The following is a 19,702-nucleotide window of genomic DNA, read 5'->3' as shown; positions in this document are numbered from 1 at the left end:
CAGCAATATACTGTACAAGCTGAAATTTTCGCGTACAGATATTTTCGCGAATTGCTACTTGGAGGACATTTGCGCGTGTTGTTAAATTTCGCGGTTGCGACGGTCTAACTGAACGTAACTATTTGCGCGTTATTTTCGCGTGTTGTTATTTTTGCGGTTCAAAGGCGATTTGCGAAATTCGCGAAAATAAAACCACCACGATAATTTCAGCTCGTACAGTATATGTTTTTTCTTCTTCTTCTTCTTCTTCTTCTTCTTCTTCTTTTTGGGCACATTCTGAGGATAATCATTAATTCATGGCAGCAGTACTACAATAAAGGCACGCAAAATTATGGGAGCGTCAAATCACACTCCAGTTTGGCACAAAATAACACAGAGCAAATGATGAGCGAAAGAAAACTGGGGTGCAAAGTATGCTGCAATAATCAAGAGTCTTGAAATGAGTAATGGTGGAAAAAGCTAAATGGAACCGCAGGTAAAGGGATTTGCATTAATGGCACATGTACATAAAACTTTTGAGGACAACATATGAAGGGTTTGTTTGCAAAAACCGATAAGTCCATTTTTGAAGATTTTGAAGTACGATCTCTGTCATAAAGTACAAAATAATACCTTTTAAATGATATATTGCTCACTACCTATACAGGTATATTTTTCAAGTTATGGTTAAAAGAAGCAAAAATTTTCTTATTATTCTCTTTATTTTTCTTGACCTTTAATCGCAAATATCTCCATTTGACAAATATGGACTTATCGGTTTTTGCAAACAAACTCTTCATATACATGGTGTAACTACAGACCATAATTCTTATTTACCTCACCAAACAAAACTACTAAAGAAATATGAGATGGAATTAATGTTGGTCAATATGGGAAAGCACATCATACCAATGCCTAACTTGATTTGTAAACTTTGGACAAGACATAGGGTGCACTGTCTAATAGAGGAATTTATATCAAATTTTGAAGACTTTGGCGACAGGAAAAGGAACTCTTTTAAGAGGTGCAAGCACCACTTATCTCTCTAGTCCCAACACCAACATTATTGTGACTTGATGCTGAATCTCTTAAGTTCAGTTTTCACCACTCATTGATGGCATATCGTACTGCGAGCAATTTTCTCCTAGGGACTCGATGGGTAAGAGACACATTCCGCATCATCAAGAAGCTTCTCACAAGGAGAGTGCAGTCACGGTGGAACAAAAACTCACATCTCTTAATTAAAATTCATCTGCTAAAAAACTGACACCACTGTATTTCTGTGCCTTACAATGCCTTCTGTCAAGTATGAAATTGGAGTTCAACATTTCCCTGCAATATAATGTTATGTGGTCCGTTCTCCATGGTCACGCACACATCAAAATACATATCTCGTGGCACTCGCAATCGACAACACCACACTCAGAACTTGCAGTCAGAGAAATTTTAGTCACTTTGCGCAATGTTTGCACATCACAACAACCTCTGGGTGTAATTTTTTCTTCACGCAATCTTTGTTCCTATCCCTGTTCATTATTTCTTTGGTCTCACCTGTTGTATGAGCCCAATTCAATCATTTTTGGATGGAAGTCCTATTCCATTGTCTTGAATTGGGTTAGTCATGGTTTGATTTTCTACAAAATTGGCAGGTATCATTTTGTAGAAAACCTGACCATGAATAACATAAATATTATAAAAACAATAGAATTGGGCCCTATAGTATCCCTAACCCCAGCCATAACTATAAAGCTAGCCCTAGCCCTAACGCTAACCCAAACCCTAACATCAATCCTAAACCTAAAACACAGATCTGATCTGATCTGAACTACAGTGACAAATCTATACTCACGGCACTAACTTGAAAGCCCTTAATTTGAACCCCACAAGCAGGAAGGGGTATTGTGCCCCAGGCCCAAGACTGGCACCCATACACAGAGGTACTATTACCCTACTGACAATACCTGTTGAGTTCGATGAACATTTGACCCACACCTTTTTCAAGAAAAAGATGAAAATGTGACAAATGGGCTCAAAGGCCCCACATGGGGAATGATGGCAAATTTTTCAAATATACAATTTATTATCATATTGTAGTTTTTTTTCCATTACTGTAACTATACAATAACCTGCCAACTTTGGTACAAATGTGGCAATGGAATTTGAAGAAGGAGATGGAAATGTCAAATCTGGGTCCTACTTTGGTTGATACAATGGACTTGTAGCATACATATGAGGAGAAATAAAAAAAGTCTTTCAACTCAATCACAGGATAAAATGTGGTAAGAGGGAGGCAGCAGGGGTCAGGGGACAAGCTGCATTTAGATCTTCGTGTCATGAGGAGGTCGCCCTAGAAACCAACGTAGAGTGGCCACGTTGAGACTCGGCAAACCCACTGATATCACGATAGCAGAGCGCGGTATCCCACGGCGATGACGCAGTGCCCAACACGGCCTCTTCCACACACTTTGGTATTCAATAAAAAGCTGGCTGTCTGCATTCCAAGCAACATGACTGACATCCCATCGACGTGGACTCAGGAATTAAAGTTCAGGAGCTCCCGCCATCGTCACAGCAGCAAATCACTTTAGCAAAATCCATGTTGTCCTGGTGACCAATTATCTGGCAATATATCAATATTTACACAGCACATCATATTCTCCACTTGGCAATCCTTGGAGCATTCTGTTTGATCAATAACTAGTTTCCTTTCTTAAATGTCTTATTGGATTTCTTCTCATGCTTTTCAAAACATCACATCGTCTATTTTTGCACTTGTCCTCGATCGTTTCTGCACCCCTCTCGTGAAAGAGGTGGGGGGCAGGGATTATACGATGGTGCCGGGCCAAGAGACAACGGTCAGCTGGGCACGGTCCTGAATGTTCTTTAGTAGCCCTACGGCCAGCTTGTGGGAGGAGTCCACCACAGACTGACCGTTCACTGACTCAATGATGTCTCCACACCTGTTGAAGAGAGAATGTGGCAGTGTGTCAGTTGGGAATTGAGTTTATCGAAATGAATCCTGTACCAAAGCGCTGGCTTTGTTCACTAGCAGACGACAGGTTGGGTGTTCTATTCATATCTTTTACAGGTGTTTAATCTGCAAAACATTGAAAGTGGTGCGTAGTCTTGCACACAAGCAAAGAATAACAAGGAGCATTTTTACTTGGTTCGTATCAGGGGTGGATCCAGGAATTCCATAAAGGGGGGGGGGGGGTGCCTTTACAAAATTAAAGGGGGTGCGCACGCCCCCCCCCCCCTCCATTTTTTTTTTTTCTATTTATTTCTTTGTTTAAACATAAAATAAAGGAGGGTATACCCAGTGCGCAATCCCTGGATCCGCCACTGCATATTTAGCTATAGAGAGAACAGGGTGCATAGAAGACAAAGTATTTCTGCACTTTATTGCCATGCTATTTTCAAACTTCAGCTAGCATTAATTATATCTCTCAGGAATCTGGCCATAACACTATCTGTAATTATGGAAAAAAGACACAGAAATATAAATGTATTACAGCTTTGGGAAGGAAAAAAAAAAAGTTGTAAGAAGCACCACAAAGATAGAACACTCATTGACAAAGACATCAATGCCAGCCCCCAATATCTTCTGAAATGCAGTAAACTGGTTTTATACATTTTAATTTGACAAACACACTCAAGGCGGCATGCACAAATTATCCAATCTTCCTTCCATCACATCAATACGTACTTGAGAAGTCCACTCCTGGCAGCTATGCCACTGTTGACTATCGTCTTGACGTAGATCGGCTGTGCCCCGTGCGTGGAGTCACTCCCTCCGACGATACTGAAACCTAGGCTGGAGTTCTGCCCTTTCTCTAGATTCACCTGCTGGGGTTGCCGGCAGTAACTGGAAGAGCCAAGAGGATGACAGGTGTGAAAATATTCATGTCAACACTGTCAATATTTCTAAATACAGTACATTTTTTTTTCCCATGTATTTTCAGTGCCAAAATTCACTCGAAACAAGCACCCCTTCAACCATTATGTGACTGGTGCCGCACTTGTCACTGGTACTGAATGCATAGCAGTGGTTACAGTGAAATGCAACAGCAGTATTCGACGAGTAGCATTATCAATCTCATTCATAAAGGCCAGAGAATAATAAGTAGAGGGGTGAAGGTCGAGGTTTGAATTTTCTTCGATTTGTCTAACTCTAACAAACAAAGACAAATTAAAATTTGTTAGAGGGAGACAAAGAAAATCTCAACTTCAATCTCATTGTCGGTCAATATCAATGAAACAAACAATACATGAAGGGATATCTCTCTTATCCAGGAAGATTGATTATCAGGACACCCGCTAGTCCTGATGTGGCCAGATAATCGAGGTTCTACTGCATCAATACGTTTGTGCCTATGTCATCCATTATCTTTACTGCATCTACGTTTTGGGGAGGGCTTTTGGACAACTTTGAAAGTAGGTTTTTACATTACAAACTTACAGCAATTTTTCAATATGCTATCCCAACCAGTAAGAAGCAATTGCAAGAAATGGGATGACTTTCAAAAAAACTGTCCCAAGAGCTGTCTCTGCTGTTCTTATTTATTTGCTTATGTCTTCTGGAGATAGATAATCAAGTGGAGGGGGAGGGTGAAAGTTATGCTGTTAAAGGGAGGTTTTTCACATTCCTGAAAACATTTTCTTTTTCAATACATGACTTTCCTGAACATCCCTGTGTGCACTTTTTTTGTAGCTTAGAGAAATTTAAGGTCATTATTTTTCTTTAAATTTGCTCTACATACTGGAAGAGGTTACAAAATGCAGGTTATGATCTCTTCATTACTATTTTGTAGCGGACTATTCCATTAACTCACTTGGGGAGGGAGAGCCAGGTGAGCCATGAGGGAATGTAGCCGTGGGTCTCATTGTCTGGGTCTGAGTCGCCCTCGATGACCCGCAATGTTAGTGACCTGGCATTGGCTGATTCCTTCAGCACCTTGACCGCCTCAGTGTGTGGTAGATCCAGCAGGCTGGTACCGTTCACACTCAGCAGAATGTCTCCTTTCTATGTACAGGAAACAACATGGAAGAAATCAATAATACAACCAGTGAGAACACACATGTGCATGATTAAAGCATGAATATTTGTGCCACTACACACGCCTTTATATGTGTCCTGTACATCAATTTCATGCTGAGGTAAGGGCTGTACGCACTGCAAACACTTGTTTATAATCTCCTAATTTGCATGAAATCAAATCCATGAAATTGTCAAGCAGGTATGAAAAAGAAACCATATCATCTAGTCCTGATTGCATATCGATAATAATGATTCACAATGGTAATTCAAAGGTAGAAAGTTTCACACAACCAACACATGTTTGCACTGGGCCACAATCAGTGGACTTTGCCTGTCTATAACTTTGAAAGCACTGGTGAACAAAACAAATATCTCTCATAAAATCCATGTGCTATTACCTTCATGATGTTTCAGATGAGAACAAAGTTCACAAAAATTTCCACATGAACAGTACTTGCTTAACCCTGAGAACACTTTTGACATCATATAGCTTGATCTCTTATTTCTTTTTCTTTTCTTTTCTTTTTTCCATTTTGTTAACCCTTGCAGGGCTGGAGGCCAAAAATGCCACTGCTATTATTTTGCCTTTTGTTTATGATGGGGTTTAATTAACTTAAAATGTATCAACTCTGCTGGAGTCAATCTTGTAACTGTTGGAAACTTGGAAACTCAACATCGTTCCAAGTGCCAGAACAAGAGTTCTTACATACAGGACAACTAGGCTTTAACTTGCTAATAAAATGGAATTTCATTCACATCCAAAGTTCCATTCTTTCTTCTCTCAGCCAAAAGATTTGTCATTATGATGAAGTATACTGGGGCTACCAATATCCATGCATGAAAATCAGGGAAATTTAAAGAGCCATAGTGGACATACATGTAATTGTGTATTACATGCAAACAGTGTATAAACCACTGATGGGGCTGCCCTGAGCAAGGAACACTGAGAATTTAATAAATAAATAAACTCTACTGGATACAATAAATGTGAACTCGAGGACGCTCTCACATTCCACTGTCAGGACAGGAGGAGAAATGTTTAGGATACTCCTCAGAATCAGGGACACTTGGTAGCACTGCAAAACATTATTTGCCTTTATTTATCCTAACAAAAAATTATGATAAAGATGTGAAGAGTTTGTTCGCAAAGACCGATAAGTCCATATTTGCCAAATGGAGATATTTGCGATTAAAGGTCAAGAAAAATAAGGAGAATAATAAGAAAAATTTTGCTTCTTTTGACCATAACTTCAAAAATGTACCTTTATAGATAGTGACCAACATATCATTTAAAAGGTATTATTTTGTACTTCAGGACAGAGACTGTACTTCAAAATCTTCAAAAATGGACTTATCAGTTTTTGCAAACAAACTCTTCATATATTTTCTGCAATGACCATCACTGAAACCACATGGCAAGAGCCAAGTTTCAAGATTGATAGTGAATTCAACTCATAGGGATTCGACCCAAGGTTGCTGCAACACTTTCAAAATGGACAATGAATGCAATTTTGTGAAATTCATCGTGCTTCAACCTTGTGTTGCAGCCACAGACCTACCTTGAGTTGCCCGTGCCTCGCCACACACCCCTCAGCCTGGATACCGGTGATGAAGATGGGGACATCCCCCTTTCTTTGACCTTTGCCCCCACTGACACTGATGCCCATAGACTCCTTGTAACCCTGGGTGGGGGGTGGGAGTGGCAAGAGAAATCATGATAGCAATGGGATCTTGGAAATTTGAGAGAATATGGATATATTAAAACTTGTACTGTTTTGATGCTGCTACACCTGTACACAACTCTCCAGATATTATGGTTTCTCTTTTCATGTCTTTCCACACATATATTCAAGCTCCTTGTAACCCTAGGTGGGGTGGGGGGATTATGGTGGCAAAGAGACCTTGGAAGTTGAGAGAAGTCTGATGTTTGGAAACTTGCACTCTTTTGATGATTCAAAACTCTGCAGACTATTACAGTCTCTCTCTTTGGGTCTTTCAAAACCCTCATTTTGACTCAGAATTTCATATACTGGTTGATCTGCACTCATTCACAGTTCAAAATCAGGGACGTTCCATAGGTCATTCTGATTCAAAACTGCTGTATTGAATTAATCATTTCCTACTTTTTTTTTTGGGGGGGGGGGGGGAGGGATGAGGATAGGGCTGGATCAAGAAATGGTAATTTTACGTGTTTTGTTCTTGTTTTCCTTGTATAAGAACACTTTGTACGGGTGATATTGAAAATAATATGAGGTATCATTTTGATCCCAAGGAATTTCTTTATGGCATAGAAATTATGTTTGTTTGTTTGTTTGTGTGCTTGTTTTTACATGTGTAGATGGCACATAGTTTTTAAACTTAACCCTAACTAGGCCGGGCTATTTAGATTAGAGCCCGGAGGGGGGGGGGGGGGGGCAGATCTCGGCCATCGACCACGCGATAGCGACAAAAATTGGCACACACATTCCCTATGACATAATCTAAATTACCATGAAGTTAATTTTATTTTAAAAAATCATCATTTATGCTAAATTATGCTAATTTATGCATAACGATGCATGAAATCAGCCAATTTGGTATAAATCACTAAATAAAGCTCAAAACAGGCACTTTTTTGTGTAAATATTCTTTTTAGTGTCCTTAGCAAATGTAAGAGAAAAAAATTGTGCTATCAAAAAAATTTCTTAAGTATTTTATTGTTTTTTGAATTTCTTATGTATTTCTTTGATTTTTCGATGAAATTTGTCGCGACATTGTTCCGAACAAGGAAAATATGTTATTAATTGATTTTAATCCATAAAACCCCAAAATAATCATGCTTTTATGAAATTTGCCTGTAAGCACAGTTTGCATTGAAATTGTACACGAATTCACGTTTTTGAGAAATTTTTGGTCTGACATACACGTACATATTTATGCGCAACTTCGGAACCGCGCCCGGCATCGCAAATTTGGTGTCAAAAGATGTGGGAGACTCGAAAGAAAAAAGTCATGAAACGTCGTGGTGATAGCTTTTCGCGATAGCCATACATCGCGCAGAACGTCATGGGGGGGGGGGCCTCAGAGGCCCCCCCACCCCCCCCCCCCCGGCCTAGTTAGGGTTAAAGGGACCCTACAGTACTGGCTGAGGTGGGGATTCATGTTTTGAACATTCCTAAGTGAGATAATGAGAAACCTCTTATGAAATATGAAAGAGCATGTAATTTTAAGAAGGATTCAACATTTATTTCATGAAAATTGGTTTTCAAATGGCTGAGATATCCAAAAACGTGATAATAATAAAAGGTGACAGGTCACGGCTTCTATTAGGATCTCCTTGTTGCACCTTGTTTTTAGATATCTCAGCCATTTCAAAACCAATTTTTCACAAATAAACTTTTTATACCCCTTAGAATTGCATGCTCTTTGACATCTCATAGAGTGGTTTTTGAATATCTCGCAAAACGTTAAAAGCTAAATCCTCACCTCGACCAGAACTGTACAAACCCTTTAAACGAGGGACTATAAACATACGCAAATTTGAATCACTGGGACAGGGTAGCTAATCTGTTCTGTTGAAGGAACGTACTGATGCTTTAGTAGAAATATAAACTGCGAAATTGCTCATCCTATCACTGTGCATATCAAGCTTCAGGAAATGTACATACATTGTGGGTTTTGTTTATTTTTTCTATTTAAAAACATATATCTTTCCTATTTCAATACAAACAAACTAAGACATACCTTAAAGACACTCCATTGGGCATCTGTCTTAGGATATGTTAATATTTGTAACCATCACAAGTCATGGAGCAATTAAACAGACTTAAATAAAATAATATTCAAAGTACACCTGATATCAAATTCCTGTAAATACCTTCTTGATGCTGACGGTCTTTTCTGCTCTCACTTTAGGAGCGAGGGCGTGTCGGAGGAGGGTGAAGGGTTCGGTGGGAAGCTCTGCTGGGGGTCCCTGGATGACTTCCGGCGTGGTCACTGGAACCTGTCTTGACACAGCCATGTCCACTCGGTCCCCACAATCCTAGACCAGAAGACCAGAAGACAGAAAAACATCATACTGTAACCCTTTTGGGCAGCATATGAGCCCCACCACTATCAAAAAAAAAAGCTGCCTGAACAATGCCTTTCCAATATTGGTACTGTGGAACTTTGTTATAATGAGATAGCATACAACAAAAGGTCATTTTGCAGGTCAAAACTCTATGTTTTTTTGTACCCTAATATGAAGAAAAACTTGATATAACTACGTTGGAGGAAATTGCCTTTTGACTCCATGCTGGAGACAGATTAAATTTTTTAACTTTATTTCAACAATCATCTTACAGGAATGAGAAAAAGAGAAGGTCTTTCAAGAGAAAAATAGAGTGTTCAGAATATTAGCTTTGAAGTTAAGGATGCTATTAACATAGCATGAAATAGCTTTGGTAGTTGAAAGTAAGGACCAATGCAATACAACCATCAAAAACAGATAAATAAATTCAGAAATACAATGTTGGGGGAAATAAAGGCTTTTAGCAGCACCCCACAGAAGGACTATTTCCAATTGAAGGGTCAAGGGTCATGAGTCAAGGGTCATTGCTACTGCAGGGATGACAACCTTGTACACAGCATTGCAGCAATCTCAGTGCCAAAAAACACATAGGATATTTCAAGTGAAAAAACAGTATTTTCTCCTTTCCTGCAACATATGTGTTATGATGCTTTTTGTTATTACAAATAGTCATTTCCATGAAACCTGCAGTATTTTTTTTTTTTTCAACAAAGAGGCACAAAATACTGGATAAACAATTTTAAGGAACAGCTGACAGCTCTGCTTCAGACATACCCTAATGATTTTGGCCACTTTCTCAGGTCTCTCCTCCTCCACATTATGTCCGTTGATCTGCAGCACCCTGTCGTCTGCCTTGAGTCTGCCGTCCCGTCGGGCCAGACTACTCTCCAGCTGGGTAGGAAATCAAGGCATCGCATTGTCGCGTGAGACATTTGGATCATTTCACTAGTAACCCGATTCTCTATCCATGTTTGTGTTTCTGTCTTTGAGCATGAATGTGCACAACATGTTTTCATGTGTTCATGTGTGTCTGTATAATTATGTATGTAAAGAAGAAGACATAGTACATTCTTTTGATGAAAAGTACAAGTTTCCTGAACCTCTCTAGGAGACACAATTGCCATGTATGTTAAGGTAAAGATTATCTTCTATGTCTTCTGAAAGAGCTCAGACACGAGCTCCTTCCATGCCATCAAAATGAGATTCTCTGCATCCTTTATATCTCATTGATACTGTACTACTCTTGTGACATCATTAATTACTGTACAGGACCTGTGTAGAGAGGGCAGCACAGGATATTACCCACAATTTTAAAGAGATTCCTAACTTTGGAACAAATTGTCTCAATTCCCTAAAAAAAATTTCATTTTATGATTCACTAATATTTCTTCACCCTTGGGATCATGATATGTAATTTGGGAGGCTTCCCCATTCAAAAGCGATGAAGGCATCAAGCCTTCACCCTCCTCCTCCTCAGAAAGTAACCAATAGTGACCGACATTATCTAACACGGTTTCGTTCTAATATATTTTTGGGTAGACAACATTATGATAACACGGAATGCCTATTTTCATTGCTAATCATCTTGATAAAGCATCACAAAATTCTCTCTATTTATATTGCTGCCATGAAATTTGTCGTAGGGTATAAAAGTGGGACAGAATGGGACGGGTCTGGGATCAAGACTATCAGTTACATGTAACGTTAAATGAGATAAAGTTTGTTGAACTCACCACTTCCATAATGTAGATGCCTTGCTCACTCCTGTTGGGAGAAATAAAAATCACAAATACAGAAGTACAGAAAAGAAAGAAGAAACAACAAAAGAATTTAGAATCTAAACACTATCATTACCAGTTGTAACAACACAGCATTAGAAGCTATTGGGATTTTCTCAGTGTTTTTCAGAGGGTTGAAGTTAATTCCAAAATGGAACACACACTTTTATGCTGTTCTGTATTGTCTTACTATTTGCAGTGAGATCTTTTAACAAACAACCCTTGTTTAACGGCATGACTCAACTTACAAATCTGTCAAGCAGTGCTACCGTACCTGTGTAAAGATGCTAAAAATGGATTAAAACAAACTCAAGCACACAAAATGACAGCAGGTTATGGCATCTCTGCAATTACATTTAAGAAAAAAAAAAACACATCAGCATGTCAGCAAATTATTTCAGAATAGTTAAAATACCTACACCTCTGTGTGTGTGTACCATCACTGTCTATCCTACAATGTGTATGCTTAGTCCCACCCAAACTGCATTACACCAAGTGGAAAACCTCCAGCACACAGATAAAAACATCATTGTTCATTACTGTGATAACATTTAGATCTCTCAAAATGTTTACTTCGTACAAGAAGCTGTAAATGACTAGCAATTGTCCAGACTCAAATTTGGATTTGAGACAGAAACTTGGAATACCATAAAAAAGGGTAATTTTGTAGTGTTGAAATTTTTGCCCATTTTTTGCAAAATGAAACTAGGATGAGAAGAAATGCATGTCAATTTATTTGTTTGCTATATGACATATTATTTTACATTTTGATTCTGCAGACATAAAAGAACAAGCCAAATTCATCTTAACCAATGGGCGCAAAAAAAAAAAATGCTCTTAATGGGAAAACTTAAATTCTATAGTACAAGAAATCAGGCCTTACTGTTTGGCTGCGATCTTGATTCCAAGCGGCACGCCAGCAACCTTTGTAAGTGACACCTGGATGACCTTTGTCGTGAAGGCCTTGCCCCGCCCCTCGTTCTTCTCGCGATAGATGGTGAGGCAGATGGGTGACTCCGCTGATGAGAGGGCGTCCCTCGCGATGCTGTGGGGTACGTCACGGAGGTCTCTATTATTTACCTGCGTGATAAAAAAGAAAAAAAGAACATCAATCAACAATAAATAACGTAAAACCAGAATATACACTGTATATTGGCAGCATGGAACATTTCCAAATTACCACTGGCATTCAATGCCTTGAATAAAAAAAAAAAAAAAGGACTTACATTTTTACTTTTGAGAGTCTTACCTCCTCACAAAATTCGTTTGTGAGGAGTTTCTAGTCCTGAACATTTACGGTTTTACAGTAAAACAAGGTAATTCATATTGAATAATCTACTTTAGAGTATGTCACCTGTGTGATTCAAAACAAATATTACCTCCCCCCTCGTCACCCCCCCCCCCCCCAAAAAAAGTTAAAATAAACAAAAGTCTACATTCATTGCCATGGCAACCATACCTGGACGATCTGGTCACCCGGTAGTATCCTCCCATCCTCAGCTATCACTTCACCAGGGATGACCTCTTGGACAACAATTCCAATCTGATAGAGAGAAAGATGTCACAATTACAAAGCGATAATCAACAATAATCACTTTTAAATACTTATTCAATCAATGTGGTGGTAATTCTACACAGGTATGCTATTAAAGTATCATACTCAATACATCTATTACATGCCAAAAAAAAAAACAATACCATGGATTGAAAAAAAAAATTTTAACATCCTTCAACTAGAATAATGATAAAATGTGCCTCTAGTGCAGTTTCAATCTACATGTTTCCATAGATTTGGATATTGACAGGACTTTTTTTTTTTCATAAGATACTCATCTATCATTATCATGCCAACAAATTTCAGAAGTTTTATCTGCAAGCCGCCTTGCCCCGTGCTCACGGGTCACCCCAAAACTGGGACACACACAGGGAATTAGTGCAATGTCACCCTTTCTTGTGTCCAATAGCTTTCCCCTTTGGTCCGCCACCCGAGGGGCGAAGAATTGGGATCAGGGACTCACCAGCGGGGTCTCGTTCCCTCCTACAAAGTAGATGCCCAGGTCCCTCTTGTCCCGCCGGTTGATCTCGATCGACGTCAGCTGGCCGTTTCGGATCGGGGCTCCCGGACCGACTGCAGGTGATGGAGAAGAGAGAAGAATAAAACAGAAAGAGAAAGAGAATGCTTTAGTACTGGTAGACAAGGATGATCATTTGGGGGAGGGAATTTCGGCATCTTTGGCTTGTGATGCGGTTCATTAGCTCACAACAAAAACATGTTTAACAGCTTGCTTCATTCTTCAACCAGCACTTGGAATCCCTTTGTGTATCAAAATGCCTTGTTCAACCGCTGTGGCAAAAAGCATGATATCTGTGTGTGCACACATGTATAAAGGAAAAAGAAAACTGGTTGCAAAAGAGAATTACAGGAACAGACTCAACACAGACACAGACAAATCAAAGATTGAGACAGAAAATAAAAGGGACATAGAATACATGGAGAGAGCAAAATTACCAGTAGAAAGACAAGTACACAGAGAGGAAGGAACAGACCAAGAGAGCCAGAAATATGGACAGAGATGAAGAAAGACGGATAGATGGACAAATACAGCTAGAAAAACAGAGACATAAAGAGTGATAGAAACCTAGACAGTGATAGTATCATAAACAGACAGAAAAGAGAGAGAAAAACAGATAAAAAGATATGAGAGAAATATACGAAGACGGCCTTATACAGAATGACTAGTCAAGAAATGTACAGAAGAGAAAAAGGATAGAAATTGAGAGGAAGGGGAGAAAGGGGGAGATACGTATATGTACAGAAATGGATAGGGGTGGTCAGGGGATAACATGATACCCCTATCAAATGTGGTAGCTGTGTACATACAAACTGGGGTGTAACAAAGCTATCATCGCTTTTTATACCAGTCAACTGGATCATCCCCTCCCCCCATCCAACTGTCTTCCTCTCCTCCTTGGGGGGGGGGGGGGGGGGGGGGGGGGGGGCTATGTTGGGAGCAGCTTCCGAAAAAGGGTTTGGGATGTTTGCTCGAAAATCATGCTTGGGCATTTTTAGTGGTGGAGGATGAAGGCATCTTGTGAATCTCTTTGCCAAGTATCTGTGAGTCAGCGTCGGTATGTCAACAGCCTTGGGAGGAGAAAGTGCACGAAACCCAATGTTTGCGCATAGGATTTCCCCCGTCCTCCATAGAGCAGGAGACCGGTCCCCTTCCCTCCCCCGGAGCTGGCCACACAGTGCAATCCAATACGTACACCTGTTATCGCATGCACACCTACAGATATTGGGATGTCACCTTGGGAGTGGCTATTAAAATGAGTGGACACGGCTGAAGGGCGCGAGGAATGATTTCGGCCGACAGGCGTCAGGGGGGATGTTGGTAGATCGTCTCAGAATACTGCATTATGGCATGTAGTACACAGGACCTACATATTTTTGCTAATCACAACTTGTGAGGTAATTTCACAAACGGTTTAACTTCCCATTGAGACAACATGGCACCGGGCTGATAAAAACACACACCTTAAAATATAAGAAACACAATTAGTACTTTCCCACCTTACAGACAAAATACATTGCATAAAGGTTTACGGGAGGCAATATTTTGGTGTGCTGTTAATTTCACAAGCATCACCCAACTCAAAAAATATGCTAAAATATCAATCATGGCGTGAGTATAGCAATCTCACGGAGGAAACATACAGCATAATGAATGTACGAGTATCATTTGAAGAGTCCCTTGAAAAGAAGCAACGCCACTGCGGGCAAGGATTGACAGTACAGAAAATAGGCTCTTTTCATTGACAATGAGAGTTACTGCATGGTTTCTAACCATCTTTGCCAATTTGTAAAGAAAGAACTAAGCATCTATTCTTTACAACTGTACATATCCTGTGCTAATCAGTGAATACAGCATTCTCAGGGTTAAAAACAAACAATTTAACCTCTAGAAGATGCTTGAGATCTATGACTGAATATACAGAGTATTTTGTTTCCTGTATAAATTTTGCTTGCATTTGCTACATGTATCTGCCAACATTTAATGCACACAGTTTCTGTAGAGGAGTGGGTCTGTGCATCATAAACTAACTGTAAAGATCACTCTAGATTTCAAGTATACAGGGGAATACAAAATTGTCTTGTAGTGTCTACACACAAACAAATTTACAAAATCAAGCAGCCACCTCGTCCTTTGATGTGATGCACAAATACAAAATGCACAATGCACAGTGTATACCAGGTGTAGAGAGCACACCTGATGCACCACAGGATAGGCAGCACACCTTGGGAACCTGGCTGAGTCATCGCCATAGCAACCCGATACCTCGCCACAGGGAAACACCAGGAGATCGCTCTTGACAAAGTGCATTTATCAAGGCCATTTGGTCTCCAAAATACAAGGGAAGCATACTGTGATCTGACACTACCCAGTATGCATGTAGACAATGAATATCAGAAGTGCAATTCAAGGTCAGATGGATACTGTTAAAGATATTTAAAGCCTGGCATGTGGCTCAGTTGGTATCAAAGGGATGGAATAGTTTTGGTTGAGATGGGAATTCAGGCTTCCAACTTTCTTCACAAGTGTGTGTGAGATGATGAAAAAATGTCATAATGAAATATTATAAAGAGCAAACAATTCATAAAGACATTCAAAGTCTATTTGATAAAAATTGTTATTGAAATGGCTGAGATATCCACAAGCAAAGTAAAACAAAGTAGTCATAATAAAAAGTGGGTCCCACCTTTTATTAAGATCATTTTCAATCTCTCTTCTTGTTCCACATAGATTTCTGTCAGCAGTGATTTTTTAAAGAGTAAAAACTCTTTTCTTCTCCACATTCTATAGGGCATGAAATATATGTTTGTGTGTGGAAAGAGTAAGAAAGAGAGTCACATCGAAAGTCACGAAAAAAAAAACAGCTTTGCAAGTGAGCAAGGTGAGTACAAAATGCCTGTAAGGCATAAAATCCTGCTAATAACTCTAGGAAGTTAATATCATTGAGCTCTGCTCTGGCTTTCTCTGTCTCATTCCATCTACCCCCAGTGAAACAAGCTCCACAATGTTTCAAGGAATTTGGACAAAAGGGTATTGTTATACTGGTACTCTTAACAGTGTTTAACTACAATGTATCCAATTTACACATTATCTCAATCCAAATCCTACAGGGAACAAAGGCTATGCTGTATTTAATGCCATGATGTATGTACAATGTAGTTGTATTTCACTTTCAGGCTTCACACACACACCCAAATATCACATGGTCTATCAATAATTTTGTGCAGTGCTTGTACACTGTAGCACACATCTCTAGCAAGATGTACTCTGCCCTCACATTATGTATTGAAAGATGGGCACAAAGTCAATTCATCATGCACAAACATACGTATGTGATAATGCACTCTCAGAGATAAGAGCACGGTAATACAGCAAATGCTGGCATGGACCCATCGCACACATGATCTTTTCCAGTCAGCTACAAACCTGCAGTGCACAATCTTAATTTTATCAAATTAATCTGAAAACATGCAGCCCATTGCTGCCTACAATATACAGTATCATGACTGTACAGTTTGTCTCAAGCAATGGAGTACATCATATGGTATGTTTCCAGCCAATGTGCTGATCAGCCGAAAACATATAGGCCTGAATTCTCAAAGCTGGAATAACTATTCCGCGGAATAGTTATTCCGGGGAATAAGTTATTCCACCTTTGAGAATAGATTCCGGGGAATAAATCGCGTCATTTTACGTCACGAGGGCCCGATTTGCATAAGAGGCGTAATAAATCGGCGGAATAAGCGGTGTAATAAAGTTATTCCACCTTTGAGAATTCGGGCCATACAGTGTAGCTCGAAATGAACTAAGGCCAGCCGAACACACTGTACATGTACACTGCTATTATGTACATCACATCAGAAAGGCAATCAAGAGGCTCTCAAACATGAAGTGCAGTCAGCTCCCATTCTAACAAAGTCCTCAGGACCTGCAGTTCTCTTTCACTATATCAAAATTTGTTATACAGCCAAATAGTAAAGTGTCTTATACTGTACGAGCTCAAATTTTCGCGTACACATTTTTTCGCGAATTGCTACTTGGAGGACATTTTTGCATGTTGTTAATTTTGCCGTTGCGAGGGTCTAACTGAACTTACTTATTCCACAGTGTGTACGAATGTGTTCCGCATTCGAAGTACTGTAGTTATTAATGCTACGTGTAGCTACGTCATGGCCACATGGTTCAGCTTATGATAGCTGTGTGCTAGACCTATGTACGTAGCTAGCTACGAGTACTAGTAGTGTACTGAACGGCACTATAATTTTGCCGCGATCCTGCAGCACATGCCATGGTTTGATTTTCATTTCCCTGCATTGTTTTCGCGCGTTGTTATTTTCGCGTGTTGCTATTTTCGCGGTTCAAAGGCGATTTGCAAAATTCGCAAAAATAAAACCACAGCGAAAATTTCAGGTCTTACAGTAGTATAGATGATGTAGGGACCTAAATTTTTACTTCGTTGGCATATTTTAAACCAGAATTTTGTCATTACTGTGTTCATTATGAAGGGAGTGCACTGTGGTGGAGTTCCAAGTTTATGACCATCCGTACAGAAAACAAACAATAAATAAAAAAAAAAAAAACACACACACACACAGCACATACACTCTCTGCCTCAAATGGATAATTTTCATGGCCTTGCCCAACATAGCAACAACACAAGCATGTCAGGTGGATTCAAAGCAAAAAAACACAAGGAACAGTTTGAGCGTGTTTCTACTGAGAGCACCTCGCATCACCTTGCATCACTGCGAATTTTGTCTCCCGCATCACCTCATATTTGTTTATCTGGTCCTCAGAGGAAAAATAGCCATTATTATCAGGGGAACTTTGTTGGCCCATTCCATGGATCAGTTAAAGTTGGCAATGAAAAAATTATATCATCATGAGGGTCTACCATCACTGACACACACACACACACACACATGAACACGCAAGCACACACATTCAAACAAACATTACTTTTCATCATTTTGACAAGTATACAGACACATACCGCACGACTTTTAATGAATAAAAACTCAGAAATAGCCAACGGAAGCCAACAGCCCAAATCAGCTCTTCTCGAATCCTATTTCAGTGTATACTCAGTTCTCTTCAAAGTGGAATGGCAGCTTACCGCTCATACATGTACTAACTTTGTAATCTGTGATGTGTACCCCTTTATGTGCCCAGACACATAGCTGCTCAAACTGGATGGGATTTTTTTTTCATTAGCATTCAGTTTAATTTGTACAAGTCTAAACTTGACTTTATTGTATGGTAGCTCGCGAGCCCACTCAGGCATAACAATGTGTCTCAGTGTCTGCAGGAAAGCCACGGTATCACAACAGAGATTTAATAGAGGAATGAAATTAGGTAATCTCCATTCATTGGCAATTACAGAGTAGTTTCCAGACATGAATGCAGATTGGTGAAGAAAGCTGCACTCCAGCCTGGGGATGTGACAACCAGAGAATAAAGCATAGTAAAGGGTCAATTAATGTCAATGGACTTCAAAGAAATCAGCAGATACAAAGAATACAAAACTGTTTCAGAAGTCAAAAGATGTTTCATAGTGAAAACTAATTACCATCTGCCATTTATGTATGACTCAGTCATTCAGTATGTTTCACCAACTTTTGCATTATGAAAACCTGAGTACACTTCACATGCAAGCATTATCTAATTCAAATATCATATCATGCGTACTGATTGCTAACCAAGCTCCGAACACTTTCCATGAAGTTGATGTAATGTCTGCCTTGTTCTGCCTCCTCTGGATAGGTAGCCTATCCCTAAACAGTCTTATCGTCTCATCAAATGCTTTCAAATCCAAACAAACTGTAAACTTCTGAGGTGAGGTCCTTTTGTGAAGGTTAATACATACAATGTTGGTAGATACAATGCAGCAATATGAAATGCATTGTGGAAATATGAGAGAAAATCCATTCGATAGTAGATCGTGATGCATATGTGTTTTTTTGAATACTATTTCATCCCTGAAACTGATGCACTTGTACTGTGGAGACCTTTAACCCTAAAATTACCTGAGACCAGAAATTCTAATCTACCACTCTTCGTGAGAAATATCAACTGAAGAAAAATATATTAAGAGGCTCTCAGCAGCGACACTGACTTTTGAAAATTGCCTCGACAGTGACAACAATATGAATCTTCAGTGATGATTAATCATTCAGACTCTGTCACCACCACATTAGCTTTGATTCCTGGAAGCTTTAAACTGTGCAAGAGTTTCACGTTTTTAATCAGCTTGTAAATTGGTTCATTTCTCAGTGGCAAAGACAGATGTACAGCCTTACCACTGTAAAAGATCATGAAATTTGACTTGTTGTGTGGAGTCATCTTCTCTGTGAGTGAAGGGGCACCATCAATAATGTTGACTACTCCACTAGGCATTGATGTAACACAATGGATGCAAGCAGTGGATGGCATATTATCCAGAATGTAGCACAAGATGAAATTTTATGTCCCGTGACGAGCATGTAAAACATCTGAGCTCTGCCACCGACGTACACATTTAAAGGGGGCGATCTATGGGGAACGGTGGCTCTCATTAAATATTCAGCACATTTTCCACCGTTACCGGGGGACCCCGCCGTCTCTTGCCGTCGCCTATTCCCGTGCCAAATTATCCGATCAGTTTATCATCAGGGCCTCTTAAACACGGTCCGTGCGTCATCCAACGACCAAAAGAAACTGCCACTTAAATCCCTGTTAAAGGTAGGGGATGCCTTTTACAGACCTCCCAAATTGCAGCAAAACATTAAATATGAACCTCAGGGGA

General features: G+C 39.6%; 1 protein-coding gene across 1 annotated transcript in view; it reads right to left on the bottom strand.

Annotated features, from left to right (window-relative positions):
- Positions 1-2,669: 2,669 nt before the first annotated feature.
- LOC140246740 (ligand of Numb protein X 2-like) overlaps positions 2,670-19,702 on the bottom strand; it is a 43,106-nt gene continuing 26,073 nt past the window's right edge. The window contains exons 3-12 of the mRNA XM_072326079.1: positions 12,865-12,974; positions 12,306-12,389; positions 11,730-11,926; positions 10,802-10,832; positions 9,843-9,959; positions 8,874-9,038; positions 6,577-6,699; positions 4,812-5,002; positions 3,686-3,844; positions 2,670-2,939 (exon numbers count right to left, since the gene is read on the bottom strand). Of these exons, the coding sequence (XP_072182180.1) occupies positions 2,804-2,939; positions 3,686-3,844; positions 4,812-5,002; positions 6,577-6,699; positions 8,874-9,038; positions 9,843-9,959; positions 10,802-10,832; positions 11,730-11,926; positions 12,306-12,389; positions 12,865-12,974 (1,313 nt within the window). The 3' untranslated portion in view covers positions 2,670-2,803. The remainder of the gene's footprint in view (positions 2,940-3,685; positions 3,845-4,811; positions 5,003-6,576; positions 6,700-8,873; positions 9,039-9,842; positions 9,960-10,801; positions 10,833-11,729; positions 11,927-12,305; positions 12,390-12,864; positions 12,975-19,702) is intronic.

This window comes from Diadema setosum, chromosome 3 (assembly GCF_964275005.1).
Source record: "Diadema setosum chromosome 3, eeDiaSeto1, whole genome shotgun sequence".
NCBI lineage: Eukaryota > Metazoa > Echinodermata > Echinoidea > Diadematoida > Diadematidae > Diadema > Diadema setosum.
Note: the sequence above shows the minus strand (reverse complement) of the source record. Positions and strands in the feature narration are given on the sequence as shown.